The 17,923-nt window shown below is 38.0% G+C and overlaps 1 protein-coding gene across 6 annotated transcripts in view; it reads right to left on the reverse strand.

Moving 5' to 3' along the window:
- Positions 1 to 17,923, reverse strand: part of Pde4d (phosphodiesterase 4D) — a 514,775-nt gene that overhangs the window by 40,940 nt on the left and 455,912 nt on the right. For 4 of the 6 annotated variants that reach the window (XM_077800282.1, XM_077800279.1, XM_077800281.1 and 1 more), the window contains one exon: positions 12,998 to 13,110. In XM_077800282.1, coding sequence (XP_077656408.1) covers positions 12,998 to 13,110 — 113 coding nt within the window. Of the gene's footprint in view, positions 1 to 12,296; positions 12,532 to 12,997; positions 13,111 to 13,196; positions 13,889 to 17,923 lie in introns of those variants that run through there. The other 2 variants (XM_077800285.1, XM_077800286.1) reach the window with 2 other exon arrangements.

A 17,923-nucleotide genomic window follows, 5' to 3' on the forward strand; every position in this document is an offset into this window, starting at 1 on the left:
GGATTCAAGGTCATCTCATCCACACTTGTGTTTCTCAGCTGGATTGTCATTTTTAATCTGCAAGGATTAAAGGGTCTACTTCTAGTTCGTTTCTACTTTCACCAGGAAAAAGCACTTGTTATCTTCACTTTGTCTGACATTGGACACATTTTTAAATCATGACTTCGCTTTTCACAGAATCAGAAAAATAATTTGAAGGGGCTTTGGAGGTCATCCAGGGAAGGGAAAAACAAAGCACAAGCAAAGGACCAATTTTTAGACAGATAAATGAAGATCTACGTACAGCTTTTATAACATTAGTAAGTCTTTTTTTGTGGCCGCCTTCATAGTATCCTTTTAGAGCCAACCTAATTAAGTAGTCAGCAAGAGTGTAAATAAAAATATGCTATCATTGGGTGCTAGGTAACCAAGATAACACTAAAGTAAACAAATCTGTGGGCATCACATATGCAAGCTGGTAAGGTCCCATAAATCACCATGACTGGGTATCAGGATTTCAAAGGCACACTCTGTAAGCCCTCTCCCAGTCTGTTGATTCAAGCCCCAATTGCATTGGGTTACCTATATGGCAGCATATAAAATTGACCTTTTAAGTTTAAAAATAGTCACAGTCATCATCCCTACTAAAAATAGGCCATAGTGCCTGCCATGTGTGTGCAGCACACTACGTACTTTACGTAAGTTTTTATTTAATTTTCACAACAGTCCAGTGAGGTAGCTTGTGTTGTCTTGATTATAGAGAAAACAGCGGCTCAGAGGGGTTAGAGTAAATTAATGGTCCAAGGTCCTAACTCTAGTGTGGATCAGATTCATACCCAGAAAAGAAGTTGCTAAGTTCATCAGAATTTAGGAGGTGATTTAAAGGAGAATTGAGAATTTGCTCTTCTGTTCCATTTTACTCTCCTAGCACGCAAGTTAACTAACAAGTCTATTACAATGAATCAGCTGATATTAAATGGACATGGTCTCTTTTCACCCTATTGCAGCTTGCACCTTGCTATCACGTACCCTTCAACTATTCCCTTTCCTCACTCCTGGGCACCAGGATCCTTAGGGGATAGCCCAGCCATTGGATTTAGCAACCCACCCATGCTGCTACTGGGCTACTACTCAAGGAGGCAACAGGTGAAGGAGATGACACACACTAGCTCTTAGTGCTAACAGAGACCTGAGCCTCATGAAATACACTGTCTGTAAATCTCCCCAAGCAAGTCGGTCCTCCCCTCCTCCCCCAAAGCTGCTGCTGATCATCCTCCCTAGAACATTCACACCCTCTTGTTGACCTGTCCGATTTCTTTTTTCTTCAAAGCTGTCCCCAAGGCTCATTACAACCAGATTTCACCATACAAACCCTGAGGCAGAAGGAGGTCAGGAACAGAAACCGGTTCCTTTGCCTTCAGCCAAGGAGAGCCCTGACCCCAGGCCAGCGGGATCAGATGTTCTGCTTTCTCCCACTCCTCCTGCCCTCACTGCATGCTAATAGCTTCTCTGTATTTCTTGCAACCTTTCTTTCCCTCATGTTTCTTCCTTCCCACCATCCATTGGTCCACATTCCCTTTCCCATTTTGTCCCTAGAGGAAAACAGACTTTCAAAGACCCTCATAGTAACAGGCTATTTTTAAAACCCTAAACTTTCTTACACCTTCTCTGTTGTTGCCTTACTCACCACCAATATCCTTAGATTCTCTGCCAGCTTGGCATTATAGATCTGCTTTCGTCATTTGGTTTCCTCATCTCACCAACCTCATTATACTTTCATTTATATCTGTGACCAGTTAACTACCTGCCTGCTAGGGTGGCTCCTGACCAGACACACTGTCTCAACATCATGTTCTTCTTAGGAGGAAGGGGCCAGGTCAGGTTTGTGCCCATTTGACATAACTGAGAGAAGGAAGGCAGAACAAGATGTACTATAGGATTCCCCTTGAGGAATTAGCTTTTGCTGAAATTGCTCTTGCTATTTTGGAATCCAGTACTCATTAAATACATATTTTAAAATGTTGTGAATATTTTGAACATGTAGTCTGAGAACAAACACTTATGTCTCTATGTTCACCCAACTCTTTATCTAAAAAATAATTACCTTTACACCTACTAAAATCCCTGCAGAGCACTTGCCAGCCTGCCTGCACAAGGCCCTGGGCTCCCCCAGTATTGCAAAACATGTGCTCCCTCCACATGGATCTTAGGTAATGGGAGAAATTGTTTTCATATGTAGTACACTATTTCTAGGACTAAATTAGAAACTTAAGGTTTAAGGTATGAGAAAATAAACAAAATCATGCCTTACATTAGAAGGTAAGGCACATACGAGAGTTTCCCGACCAGTGGTAGTCAAAGATTGTTTATGGACCAAATGGATAACACTATAATGTTTGGCATTGAGTCTTTTCTTTGTAATTCTGTGTAATCCAGTATATTTTATAATTCTTTTAAAAGGTACACAATAATTTTATGTTTTTTCTCTAACTTCTCACTGTTCTTCCTTCTTCAGTGAGTTTGAATTAGAAGGATCAGGTAACATTTTAAAACAGAATAACAAAAGGAAACACTGATACAATGAGTAATTGATTCTTCCACTGAATTTGACTTTTCAGATAATAAATTCCTTTCATATAGGAATTAACTGTGTCATAACACAACTCTGTTCCCTTTAATCATTTCACTTCTCATTAGCACTAAAGCAAAATTAAGATTTAGGCCCAAATATCTTTCAGGAAAAACTAAACTAATCTTCTCCTGATGTATAGAAAAGAAATAGGCCTATTTCTAGTAAAAGATTCCTCATGAGTTACTGAAACCCAATTATCACTACTCTTATGAAGATCTAAGAGATCGTGCTGAGAATATAACATTAAGAAATCAAAGAAAGAAAATAAAAACATAGGCTAAAGAGAATATTAATGTTTCATCTTTATCACAGCCTGCTGAAAATGACTTGAAATATTCAAAAAGATGGAAGAGGATAGGTGCTTAGTTTAAAAAAGGGAAGGGACTAGTCAATGAATATTCACTAAATACCACTTCTATGAAAGGCAGGGAGCAAAGCATAGTTTTGTTCACTCTATGCAACTTTTAGCCTCTTTTCATGAAACAGGGCTTCCCTGAAAATAATGACATTTAAATCACGTATACATAATTAAAGCACCCATGACGAAAGAATTCTCTTAAACTGTGAAAGCCCTCCCCAAATTGAAATTTATTCTCTTCCTAAATTATTGCTTCAAAGTCCATCAATTGTTAAAGGCAGTTTATTTTTTCCTGAATATAGAAAAATGAAACTAGCAAACATCAAATACAACCTATCTTGCTCAAGTACTCCTTTCCTAAAATGTAGAGTTGATTTATAGGCATAAAAAATACAATATCACCTTACTAAGAAAAAATATTTTCTTTGTAATTCTGTGTAATTCAGTATATTTTATAATTCTTTTAAAAGGTACATAATCATTTTTATGTTTTTTTCTCTAACTTCTCACTGTTCTTCCTTCTTCATTGAGTTTGAATTAGAAGGATCAGGTAACATTTTAAAACAGAATAACAAAAGGAAACACTGACACATTTCCTCAAAATATTTTGAAGAGTATTTCTGTAAGACAATTGTGAATAATTAATATGAATAATGCTCATTCATATTTGTCTAAAACAAAAACAAAGCAACTAGAACACTGCTATGTACAGAGAACACACATTAAAATCAAGCAGTTATTTTCTGAAGTGGAGAAGGCACCCATGGGTCTGAACTTACTCCAATATGGCAGCCGCATCTTTGCCTTGTTGCTATGGTTACATCCCCATCATGCCTGTGCTTTCTACTTTCCAGACCTGTTTATGACAGGCAGAGGTGTTTCCTACTATGGTGCCTATGTCTGCACAGCTAACTGCTTGCCAGGAATAAGAACCAGAGGCTGTGACAGTAGGGATTACAGTGCAGCAGCCCCTAGATGCGGATGGGAACTCAAGCACATGCTAGGTAGAACCTGACAGAATAGACCCTAAAAGGTGAAAAAGATTCTCCCCCTCCCTCCCTCCCTCCCTCTCTCTCTCTCTCTCTCTCTCTCTCTCTCTCTCTCTCTCTCCACACACACACACACACACACACCCCTTTTCATCAAAATCGAAAGAGCATTCAGATAGTTCCAACTGAAAAGGATCTAATAAAAAAGGGGTTATTGCTAAAATAGATATGACAGAAAACAGTTTGCAGCTATGAATATGGTCCATCTGGCTTTTGCCTAAACACTATTAACTTTAAATTCAAATGAGATAAGGCTAATCTAGTATATCCTGCAATAACATTTCTGAGAGATGAGTTCTCTAGAAGCAGAACTCAGATTCTTAAGGGAGAAATTACTAGGAACTCTTGTCAATGAACGAAAAACACTTTCTTAAAAGGCAGAAATGATAATGCTTTGACTCTTAGTCTACCAATCCCAGCAAGAAATGGCATTTACATTAACTACTATCATGAGCCCTGTACTGACTTACCTGACTACCTAACAAAGGATGATATTGACACTCCCTGGGTTTAGACTAAAAGTAGTGTAGACAGCCTCATCAGAACAATAAAACATTGAGGCAACGTATTGTACTAACAGTGAAGAGAATCCCAGATAAAATCCTGTGGAAAGTCAAAGAGGATAGATGGAATATCCAATGGGGGAGGGGGCTGTGGAGAAAGACTGAGGAGGAGACAGGACAAAACAGGCTTCAGAAGGAGGTCAGCATTCCAGACAGGTCTAGAGGATGCTGCCGAGTTTTTACATCACCTTTTTTGTTTTCAAATTTTTCGATTTACAGAAAACTTGTGAAGGCAGTACAGAAAGTCCCCTATACTCTACAGTCAGGTTTTTTACATTAATATGGCACATAGGTCACAATTACTGAGCTCATATTGATGCCTTCATTCCACACTTTTTTTTTCTGACTTCCTTAGCTTTCATTTAGTGTTCTTTCTCTGTTCCAGGATCTCACCTAGGATACCATATTATATTTACTTACCATGTTTCCCTAGGCTCCTCTTGGCTTTGAGTTTCTTCTTAAAATTTTCTCATTGTTAATAATTCTCACAGTTTTTAGGAGTTCCGGTCGGGTATTTTGAGGAATATCCCTCGAGTGGAATTTGCCTGATATTTTTCTCACGATTAGACTGGGGTTAATTGCAGATGCCAAGGAAAATCATAGATGCAAAATACCATTTTCATCAGATCATATCAAGGATACAGATTCTTAACATGACTGTATCATCGTCAGTGTTGATCCTGACAACATGAGTGAGGTAGTATCTGTTGAGTTTCTCATTGTGGAGTTACTTTTTTTCCCCTTTTCAAAGAGTACCTTTTGGAAGGAAGTCAATATGCACAGCCCATACTTCAGGAGAGGGGAGCTATGTTCTTCCTCTTTGTGGGTGCAGAATTTATCTATATGTTATTTGGAATTCTCCTACACAGGAGATTTGCCAATTTCTCCCATTTAATTATTTATTCAATCAACTATTTCTATCAACATGCACTCAGGGGTTTTTATATTATATTTTGAGTCATAATATAGTACCACTTTTTTTTTGCATGTATTGTTCCAGCTTTGACAATTAGAGCTCTTTCAGTTTGCTCTTGTATCCCGCTTATAGGTCCCCACATTAGTATACGATTTTGTTTGTTTGATCACATCCTTACTTTCCGGCAGTACAAGATGCTCCAGGCTCATATTGTATATGTCCTGCCTCAGTCCCTAGAATCCGACATTTCTCTAAGGAATCCTGCTGTCTTTTACAGGACAGTAGTGTTAGAAATTAAAATGGGGGTGGTGCTAGGTGCACTCATACTACCAGGGTGTGGTTGCTTCTAGGTCCTCTTACCTGACAGAATGAGAAAATATTTGTGGTGTACAAGATGGTTCAGATGTTGAGAGGTGGAAATACGGGCTAGGTTCTCAATATACTTTTATTAACATTAAATATTAATAAGAGATTGTGAGCCTCTGTTAGTTCCAGTTTCAATCAGAGGAACTACAGAGATATATTCATTTATGAAAAAGAAAACCCTCCACTGCTTTATGCAGGACTTTAAGAAGGACTAATAATATTCCTTTATAGCTGGAAATAAATGGCTTAACATACTCAGTATTTACCATGTTCCTGTCTCAATAATTCTCATCTTTCAATTCATCAAATCATCACAGCCACTATTTAACAGATGAAGAAGATGGGAAAGTGGGCCCATGTACTAGGAATATAATGCAGAGAATGAGTCCAACCCAGGCAGCCTGGCTATAGAAGGGTGGTCAAGATCCACAGACCGTTCTACTTGAGGAATGAGTATCTAATGAATGAGAGATTTCTAATGAAGAAATTTTCCATTTCTTCTAGAAGGGAAATTCCACTGAAGGCAGAGAAAGAACACGGTAGGTTGTTTAAACCAAACAAATCTTTATAACTAAAAATGACTTTGAATAATGTTTTTGTTACAAATTCAGATGACTTTTTCAAAAAATATGGCCACTGTCCATAAGTAGTAAGCTAAATGTCATAAGGTGGCCTTAAAATAAATGCTTTCTTGTTATATATTAATTTTAATATATATTAGAAAAATAAGGTGTTCAGGTAAATATTTATGTTTTTTAAATAAATTGCTTTAAATTAAACCTTTAACATACAATGGCAGATATGAATGTATACTGAAATGATGGTGTATACAGAAATGATGGTTTGAGAAACACTAATTAAGATTATAATTTAGACTATAATTCCTTACAGAATAGAAACATGAAATATTACATTCTTACACTGCAAGGAGTATAAAACACAAGATTTTATTGATCTTGTTTTTTTGTGTATATTCCAGACAAGTGAGCACATATAATTTATGGAACATCCAGTGTGTGTTATGCACCAAAATGAACTTTGCACACTTATAGCTATTATTCTTACAACATTTCAACTTATTTCCCCTTCTATTATCTCTACTTTTAAATGAAGAAAATAGAACTTCAGAGAGGTGAGGCATTTGCCCAAACTATTAAGTAGGAAACAGCAAAGCTGAAATTTGAGACCAAATTCACCTGACAAAAACATCTAAGTTCTTTCCATTCTGCAAAGTTGCCCTACGTATCATTGGTGCATACTCCAGGTCGGGAGGTAAATTTATCACTTGCCTTTATCACATACAAAGTAAGCAAAACAATAAAAAAAACCTCAGAATATAAAAACAATAATAAATATAAATATTCTTTTAAAAATAAAGTATTCTTTAAAAGAATATAAACCTATCATTATTTTAGCTATTAATGTAATTTAACTAATTTTCTAATGAACACAGAACCATTTGTGGTTTAAGCAAATATCAAGATTCATCCCCCATTCCTGTTAGAGTGAATAAAGTTAAATGTCTTCTTTCAAAACTCATGTGACTAGCACAGCATGGTGTTGCTCACAGGCCTGTAATCCCAGTGGCTGGGAAGGCTGATGCAGGAGTATCACAAGTTCAGCAATTTAGTGAGGCTCTAAGTTCAGCCTCAGCAATTTAGTGAGGTTCTAAGCAACTTAGCAAGACCCTGTCTCAAAATAAAAAAAACAAAAAGAAAGGGCTGGGGATGTGGGTCAGTGGTTAGGCACCTCTAGGTTCTATCCCTGGGGAAAATAATAATAAACTCAACTCGTGTGACTATTAAAATGAAAGACTGCCTGTCCACTTTCTAGAAAGATTTCAAACTAGGCCAATTAAGCTATGATGATAAGTAACTAGGGTAGAACTATTGCCCTACTAGAGCCACAATAAACCCCAGCAATGAGCAGCTTTAAAAAAGCTGATCTCCCTTACTAAACAAGAGAAAATCAAGCTCTACCGATTTTATGGAGCAACTAAAAATCATGACACTAAACACATTTCACATCTACTATATATATATATATATATATATATATATATATATATATATATATATATTTTAAAACAGTGACAATCCATGTGACACTGCAAAAATCTTAAATTGAACAAAAGCATTATCATACTTGCTATTCAGAGAAAAGTTTATTTAATCTATCCATAATACTAGTAACTGTACTATTTTATCTTAGTTAAGCCTTATGTTTTAAATATATATATTTTTAAAAAGTGAAGAGTTCATAGTGTTCTCAGTTGGAGCTACCATTTCCCATGAATCAAGTCAACATGTAATAAATGAAAGCAATTTTTCTAGCAATGATTAATTTCTTGAGTCATAAAAATGAGGAATTTTTGATAATTTGAGTGTTAGGGATATTTAAGCTTACTGACACTAGAATTGAGTGGATGGCAACAGAGACAACTTTTTTTTCCCTTTTAACCTTAGTGTCTTGCTGAATTAAAGTCAACTAACTAAATATTCAATAAAACAAAAATACCCATTAAAAGTGCTTCTTTCTTTCTATTATTACTTTATAAAAAGAACATTTTTTTATAAAGACAAGGATTTCTCAATCCTTTTGTATTCACTTTAAGAAACTATCTGTAAGTTACAAAAGTCTTTCCTAAAATCTACCTTTATTAAATGGATGAAGGAGCATATAGCAAGTTCAAGAAAACAACAAAAAGTTGAGTTTCTATAGTTAAACATGACTTTTTTTTTATCTAGAGTTTTTCTTTAGGTACCTCAATTAACTCTCAGCAATTCTTTTTTCAAAATTTAATATTTTAATGTAGAAAACAAGTGTTGCTATAATGTTCCATAAATTAAAAATGTCTTTTTCAATTAACTTGAGTTCCTTCTTAGCAAAAATTCAACACTGATTTCTATTCTGAGTTCTTTTACTTGTGCAGTGCAGAAATACCTTAAGATGAGCCACTTCTATGAACATATCATATTCCTTCCAGCAGACCTCCTGCCCATCAAATATATCAGCAGTCCCAGAAAGTGCTAGTCCATGCTATGTATTGACAATCAAAAAGCAGCAGGGGGAGCAACCAAGGAAAGCTCTAAGAAAAAGCACCCCAGAAAAGCAATTTAATTTATAGGCAACAGAAACATACTAGGGATAATTAGTAAAAACCAAAGAGACAAATAAATTCTATAAAGAAGTCATATCCACATTTGCAAACTGGCCTAAGCACCTCTGGAATGAATTATAGGACAATCTGAAGTCTCTTGGAAGGACGCTTGAATCCTAGTATCAAGACAGACTTTCAACTTGAAGGCCATTAGTTTCCAGCAATGCCAAGCCTCGGAACTGCCCCCAAAATTAGAGAGGAGAAACAAAATGCATTTTTTTATCTGGGTATGTGGTGGAAAGAATCCACAATTATTTCATTTTCTCTTTTAAACATCACTGCACTTACACTGAAGGCCTGGTGAAATGTGCACTATTAGGTCACAAGAGAATTAAGTTACCGGGTTCCATTGCAGTCTTTGAAAGTCCTGAGGGCCAGATTCCTGCCCTCCTTGCCACTCCTTCTACCCTCAATACACTTTCCATGAGAGACAACCCAAAATACCATGAAACTATTCCACATTAAAGGATATTTTTACCAGAAAGGCATTTTACTTTGCAAAATCTATAATAGGATGGAAAAGTGCCCACCAACCTACATGACATTTACATGTTCTAAAGATTTATATGGCTTTTGTTTTCAGTTTTACAGTAAAACAGATAAAATAATTAGTTTTTCTGTCTGGAATTTTATAGCTGAATTATTTTTAAAAGACTAAACTTCTAATAAGGACTTCAAATCTTCTAATAGAATTTTACAGACAGTTACCTAAGAATTATAAAAATATCTATGAAACAAAGTGTCTAGCATAACTTATGGTTAAAATAGGCAATCCGTATGGTTAAATCAGTATGGTTAAATAGGCAATAAGTAAAGTTTGATCTGATCCCTAAATAATACCAGTAACAACAGATATAGTGCTACTCTTGACAGACTCTGAATTAGCTTGCTGTTAAAATATATATTTTCCTTTAAACTCTTACATTGACCTTTAAAAGTATCTGTTATTATGCCTATATTATGCCAAGGAAACTGAAGCTAAAATGTTTAAGTTGCTAATGTAACTCATCTAGCAAGGAACAAAACCATGAACTTCCGGGTCCATTTGCCTCCAAAAGCTCTGATAACTCACTAAAATTTCCCTCAATTGTAACAATGAGGTTCCAAAGGAAATCTGTACAACTCTCAGGCAGATTAATGTGCTTATGAAGGGTAAATGCTATAGATTTAATCACTCAAATTAAATGCCATCTGGAATCTCTTACCAAATTGGTACAAGCATCCTACAAGCCAACTGGACTTGGCCAAGAATTCAATAATGTTCCTACCTCAATAGCATCAATAAGCAGTATGTACAAGTATAAAACCAATACAGAAAACATAGCTAGTTACTTCTAAAGCAATATTTTAAAATTACTATCAGGTTTCTTTTATTAAAATTTTTAAATATGTAAATTGTTAACCCAACTTGTTAAATGGATTTGAGCAGTTTCCTTCTTCCCAGCACCCAAATCCATCTCATAATTAGTATTTACTATTATCACTTTAAAATCCTGGTTTCTTACTAGTGTTTTTATTGTGCTTTTTAATCTATTAGAGTATAATTTTAAATATCTCAAGAAAGGGGAAAACTTTTCCTTGGCAAAAGATAAACCCTGACAGAATGGATGGCAATAAGACTAATAACCAAAAAGCAATGTTGAAGATTTATTCATTCATACTCAAGAGAGATGGTGTGAAACAAATTGTCTGCATTTCCAGTTCAGACTGAAGGTAGGGCATCACTCATAGGGACTTTCAGATCAGCTGCTCCAGCTCACTTTATAGCTCTTGTGGCTTTGGTAACTTTACAAACTTTACCAAGAGCTTTAGTTTTAATTCTTTTTCATCTATAAAAAATTAAGTGAGCATAACACAAATTTAAAAATGAATAAGTTGAAAAAGAAATGAACAGCCTAGAAATTAAAAGTTGAAGCAAGAGCTTTGGTTGACCCAAGTGTCATGTCAATAATCTTTCAACCACAGGATATAAACATAGTTAAAGGGCTGCACTTTGAAAAAGTATTCTCTTATTTATTTGATTATTTCAACCAAATAAACCTATCTTCCACACTAATCATGTAAATTAACTCAAGGTTGAGAGCCATCACAGAGAAGATTTAAAAGCAGAAAAAAAAAATACCTCTTATTTGGTGCTTGTAAAAGAAAGCTGTCATTTTGAGCAATTGCTGTGACCCCAAATGTTTTTACCTTAAAGTATAGATAAATTATTTCACAGTTGAAATCACAATATATTGTTGGATTTCACATCAATTTTTAAACTTAAACCTAAGTTTCACCATTAAGAATATGAGTTTTAAGGAAAGTGAACTAGCTTTTCAGGTACATTTTGCTTAAAAAGTACTGTCAAATCATCTCAAAAAATATATAAATGCATGTATCTCACTAGATACCCAAATTTTGTACTGCCTTTTACTACATAGAATCAATCTAACAGACAAAGAATTAAGATCAGGTCCAGTGCAGAATGCTCTCACTCAGCATTTAGGACACTGGAGATACTTGGCATACATCTCCTGTTATTATGAATCAAATTATGAAAAAGAAAAACAATCTCTATTTCTAGTTTATAAAAATAAGATTTTTTTTTTTACCCAAATGAGAACAATGGCATCTAATGCTACTACAGGAATTAAGAGTCCCAATAAGAAAGCAATTCTAAGAGAAGCCATGCCAAATTTAGAAATGAGACCCAAATTTAAATAATAAAAACCTGATTTGATCATCAGTGTATACATGGGTAGGTCACTATGCATATGGGTAGGTTACTAACTTCAAGCAGTGGCTGGGGACAACTTTTATTTGCTTGAAGCCGACTTTTTACTTAAACAGCAATGCTATCTATATAAGAAATGTTAACAGATAAGACAAGTGTCTGTGATGCTACAGTTTTTGTAAAAACTGCATGAGGAAAAAACAGGTGGGATAAAAACTATAGTAAGCTAAAAAAAAAAAAAGAGCATCACTCATTGAAATACATGTACACATGAAGAGTAAAATGGCCATCACCTTCCTGATCTTGCAAATAAATGGGTGGCTAAAACACATAAGTATCTTTAAGAAACAAGTATTATTAATTGAACACAATATTATCAGTCCTTACTAGCTGCATCCCTCAGATATCTGCATCCAACATGCACATGCCTCCTTTCCTGCCCCTCAGTCAGTCAACATTAAAACACACATAATCCAATTTATTTCCTTGCATAACTATAGACAAAAAGAACAGGGCTTATTTTTTTTTTAAATGCAGCAAAACTGAAAATACTCTACCTTAACTTCCAGGCTATTTTATGGCTGTTTCATACTGAAGATTACTTATCGGTCCCCCAAATTCCATTAACTGCCAAGACCAGCACTTTTGTACATATGGCACAAATGTCCAGCTGAAACCTCCTTGAAACTAAATGACCTCAGAAATCTGGTCTTCTTCAAGATCAAAAGAAAAGGCAATGATCATAATGAAGCTTCTAACTATGAATGTGTATGGCCAACAGAATACATAAAGGCAAAGGTCTAACAGGGTATCCTGACAACTAGATAAATGAGGGTTAAGGTTCCAAGTTCTGAGTTTGAGTGCAGTAGGTGGTGAGATCCAAGTGATTTCATTGACATCCACCAACTCTTATTTCCAACCAGGAATCCCAAGAATACCTTTAAATATGCAAGGCCAACAGACCCTACTGGGTTTCTCCTTGCAAGGGCAAAATGTCACTTAGGAACCCTGTGTCCTGGATATTTGATCAAACTATGTCAAAGTTGATTTTGCAAAATGTTTAATTTATCTATAGTGAGTGAAAGAGAGAAGGAAGGCATGGAAACAAGAACATCCCTTCTAAAGGGAGCATAATAGCTAACATGCAATGAGCATGACAAATATCTCCCTGTATTTCCTGGGGCCACAGGGACTGGTGCTTCACCAGCGTGGGAATCAGCAGTCTAGGGGCATCAATGATAGTAAAGCAGGGACTTACCTTGTTGGAGGCCATCTCACTGACAGAGTGCCTGGTCTGCAGGGTCTCTAGTTGGTCCAGACACCAATCCAGTTCCTCCAGGGTCTCGCTGGCCAGTTTCTGGTAGGCCTCCTCTGCGAAGAGATAGGGAAAGGGGGACTCAGTTCTCAAGCGCTTCACTGGGCCGCCAGCGAGTTCAAAGGGGGCCATCCTGCCATACCCCGCCATGCTCGGATGCCCGGTGCCTGCACATGAGGGCTGCTCCTTCATATTGCCAAACCCGGCAGCTCAATGGGGGCTGAGTCTCCACCCGCGGGGCCGTTGGCGACTGGAAGGCTCAGTTTCTCCAGCTTGACGTCGCTGGTAGGCCCCCAGGGAGGGCGTGCGAAGTGCGACAAGCCAACTTTTATTACGGGAACGGAGGTGGAATAACCACGATGCGACTTTTGGACAGCGCGGCGGGTATTCGTCCTAGTTCTGGAGGATGGCAAAGGGACGGAGCGCACGACTAGCAGCCGTCCCGCAGAACGACGTCGGGTCCACTGCCGGGTCTCCTCGGTCCCCGGCCCCGAGCCCGCCCCGCCTGCCAAGCCTTATGCTCGGCACTTGAAGCGAATGAATCAGCCGTGGCCGGGTGCGCGGCCACCACGTTTCCTGTTTTCTTTCTCAAGTCCTCGGGCGGCGGGCGCAGCGCGGCTCCATAGCCGTGGCTTTCCGGGAACTCTCCCCTTCACGCCCCTCGGCACTGCCTGGCTCCTCCTCAACTCCCTTACAAAAAGATTCCGAATTGCAAAAGCCCGTCCATGTCACCCGCCGCGTCCTTCCCCGCAGCCCCGCCACCTCGCCGTGGCATCACCCCATGCAGCCGGGCGCCACTCTCTTTGAAGCGCAGCCGGGGAGGCGCGGGTGCTAGCGTGTCTGTAGGGCTGCTATGGGGCTGTCTGAAGGAGGAGAGCGGCGGAAAACCCGGCGTGGAGCACCCGCAGCCCGCCGCCCGGGGTCGCCGTGGGGTTCAGGCGGGGCTCAGGGGGGACCCGACGCGCAGGCGCGTGCGATCGCGCACCTGCCCCGCGGGGACCCTGCACATCGAGCGGAGGCGTTGGCCCTCTGGGTCTCCGGGACCTCCAGAGCCTCCTAGTTTCCACTCCTAGGCTTGAACTAGGTTATTGAAGACCCGCAAAATCGTTTCTGAGGGTTTATGTTTTAGGGTTTATGAGGTTCGCTTTCTGGGGGTTAGGACTTACTTTAAGGGAGCTGAGTTGGAGGAATAAGAACATTTCTATCAAAAGCAGACTCTCTCAGTACCTAGCCAACCCCGCTAAGTAGCAGATTTCTAAATTTTGGCGGGGGGTGGACATAAACAAAACATAGTGCTTTTAGGTCCAAAAGCCTAAGAGTCTGACAATGTACTGTGCTGCCTATTCACATAAAGAGTTACCCTAAGAGTTATCTTAAAGGAGCAAAGACGGTGAATGAACCACAGAGTAAGAGGAGTTCACACATGTCCTGAATACGTGCTTCCCTTGTGGAATTGCACAAGACCAGGATGATGTGAGGCCAAGGACAAAAGACTGGAAAGGGTGTTTCTACCCCACCATGTGCAGACTAAACTACCAAAGCGGTAAAACACAAAAGACCATATCTAAAGGCAATGTAGGCAAAATGGTTCTGTTTATAAAGGCCAACCCAGGGGACCATGGTTCACTCCTCCCTTAAACGGATCACGATTTAGCGTGGAATTAAACAAGCCATTCCAAAGGAAAGAAAACCCAAAGTCCCAAGGTTCCATCTTATCCATCTTATAAAACTTTGTCATTCAAAGAAAAACACTGAAAAGCTTACATGAAGTTGTGGGGTCCCTTTCGGGAGTCCTCCAATCTATCAATATTGATGAAGAATAGAGTCTGCGCTTGAAATCTAGACTTCATAAATTAACAGTGGCCCAACAAAGAATTTCATGGACCAACTTTCAGGATCCTGGGACTTTCCAGACAGGTTTTTACAGAAAATTTGTAAAGGTTACAGTAACTTTCAAACTATTTGTTACATGTGCCACGTGGCTTGTTATCTAGAATTCTTGAACTGTTTGCTCTTCACTTTGAGTACTGTAGGTTTTGTCTCTTTTATTCTGTGCAACACCCCCCACCCACCCCCTTCACACTAATCTCTGTATCTCTGTAAATACATATTTTAGGTGGATGAACAACCACCTAAACCTTGCCTGGTTAAAATTTAAGATTGACGCTTTTTTTTTTTTTAACCATAAAAGAAGGAACAACCTTAAAGATAATTTAAATTGTAAGTTTAAAAGACTATAGTTTTTCCGTGATTATAAGGCTATAAAAATATTACATGATTCCTATTAAAAAGTAAAACATTACACATATAGAAAAGTCCCTTGTAGTCCCACAACCTAAGATCTCAAATGTTTCAGTCTATGGCTGTAATGCAACCATTTTCAATTTACTGAATCCTTTCCATATGTAAGTACAGCATTGCCTAATTGCCATAGGTACCTCTACTCCATGGCTTTGTTGTTTTTTTTTTCTTTTTTCCTCCTTCTGCTATATAAAATAGGGATATAGGAAATTGTAAGAGGAAATTAACTTATTTCATAGTCAGTTGAGTTGTCCATAGTTAGTAGATGGGTATAGCATTGTGCAGGAAGTGTTCACTATCATCTTTTCAGTCATATGAAGACAGGAGTCCTCCTCTCATATCTCTAAGGTTTGACTCTCTATATTCATCTCCCCTGCAATTCAACTCTCTCAAAGCCTGAGACCCAGGGGACCTCCCAGTACATAAAATGTCTCCCGCACCACCCCTCAACTTCATTTAACTTTCTAAAGTTTTTCTGAAATCAGAAGTACAAATTCAGGTCTCAGACCTAGCAGGATATGGTTCCAAGTATTATATTTCAGCCTTTATTTTTTAATGTGGAAAGGCAATTCAGGAAAGCTTTAGGTTAGAGACCTCATGTAGTTGGATATAGGATTTGCTCTTAGGAAGGCAATATAATGACAAAAAGGGCAATTTATTTCAGGTGATCCATTTTAAATTCAAATCATGGATTAGCCATTTGACTATCAAGATTTATGTGCCAACACAATATGGTGTTTTAAATTCTAACATCTTCTACAATATCCTATGTAAGTCTGAAAAATGACACACATACAAAGACCCAGAACATATCTAAATACCAGTCAGAAAATAATTACCACAGAATAAAGAACAGTTTGTTTTATAAACTTGTTGCTCAATAAAGAATTATTGTTGATATTAGCATAGAACTGAGAATATCACTTTTTCCACATTCCTAAGTCAATAGGTAATATGGCTAGCCACAATTTTTCAGGATCCTTAAGCCTTCATTTTTAGGAATTTTAACCCAAAGTGTTCTAAGGCGGTAGAGCGCTTACCTAGCACATGCAAGGCCCTGGGTTCAACCCTCAGCAACACATAAAAATAAATAAAATAAAGGTATTGTGTCCCATTGCAACTAAAAAATTAAGAATATATATTTAAAAAAAGAAAGAAAAAAAGTCTCAATGTGCAATTGTCAGCTATCCTACAAGAAACTGAGTCACCACATAAATACCTAAATGCCATCTACAGCTGGCAGGTCAAAAACAGTGAAAGAGTTTAATTTTGTTTTTTACCAAGAACACATACTGCATTCATTAATAAAATACCCGCCCCCAAGAATAGTATACACCATAGCCCTACTTTAAAAAAAATATGAAAACCCTTTTATTTAAACTATCTAAAATCTCACTAAATCAAAGAATTAAAGAGAGAAAAACACCCAAGCAAAAAACTATTGGCTAATATCCTTAAGTCATTAGAGGGCTATGGAATAGCAACTGACAAAGAACTTGAGCCTTTGGCACCCTCCCAACCCCCACCCCCAGCAGCATCGGTTTTCTCCAAGGCACCCTTGAACTATGTAACACCAGGGCTCTGCTCAAACCCTCCCGTGAACAAACAGTCCTCAGTGCCTGTGGGCCAGCACTTGGCTTCCGTCATTGTGATGCGCACAGGGTTCCCCAGACACACAGCCAGAAACAGTGCCAGGGGCTCCTGGAGAGGATGCTGAAGCAGCAGCTTCCCTTTGAAAAAGGCAAAAAGTCCCCAGCTCAGAGCCACAGCAGTGAGCTGGAGGTTGAGGTCATTTTCTTGTGAAATGTTCCATCCATTACTCTCACCCACAGCTTACAGCCCTGCTGACCATTGAGGTAAATGGATCCACTCTACAGGATGTGTAACTGTGTAGACGTTGGGTTTTGGCCAACATTTGCAGGGTTAAAGTTTGTTGCAATTCCTAGACAGACCTATTGCTGCAAATGAGAATAGGTCCAACAAATGCATGACTTATTTCTGATCCTATTTGCATATTCTTAATTTTAAATAGAAATTATCACAGCTGATTCAGATCGTTTTTAAATTAAAACGATCCCATTAAACAGCTCCTACATGCAAATACTTGATACCTTTCTAACCAAATCCACTTTCTCCTTATTCCTGGCAAAGTCTCCTCCTTGTTCTTAAGGAAGGAGTTGAAAGTGGAGGTAGAACTGGAGAAAATGATTTCTACTTCACCGTGTATTGCTGTGAGCGAGACACTCCCGGACTTTGCTCTAGTAAGAGATTTGTGCAGGTTAGCTCTTAACTTTGCTGACAATTTTTTTTTCCTCTGTGAATTTTATCTGATGGGAAATACATGAAGGCCCTGGATTCTCTTTCAATGTGTACATGTAATAGGTTTAAGCCAAACTTGCCAGTGGCAAGCTGCTTTTGATTCCAAGTGAATTTCTGGCATTGAGTTCTTGTTTTGAAGTATTTTAAAATCTTTTAATATATAGAAACTTTCACTCAGTACTTCAAAAAATGTCCAAAGTGAAGATAAGTATGATTTTTGAGGTTTCTTTTCTTTTATCTTTCCAGTAT

This window comes from Urocitellus parryii, chromosome 1 (assembly GCF_045843805.1).
Source record: "Urocitellus parryii isolate mUroPar1 chromosome 1, mUroPar1.hap1, whole genome shotgun sequence".
NCBI lineage: Eukaryota > Metazoa > Chordata > Mammalia > Rodentia > Sciuridae > Urocitellus > Urocitellus parryii.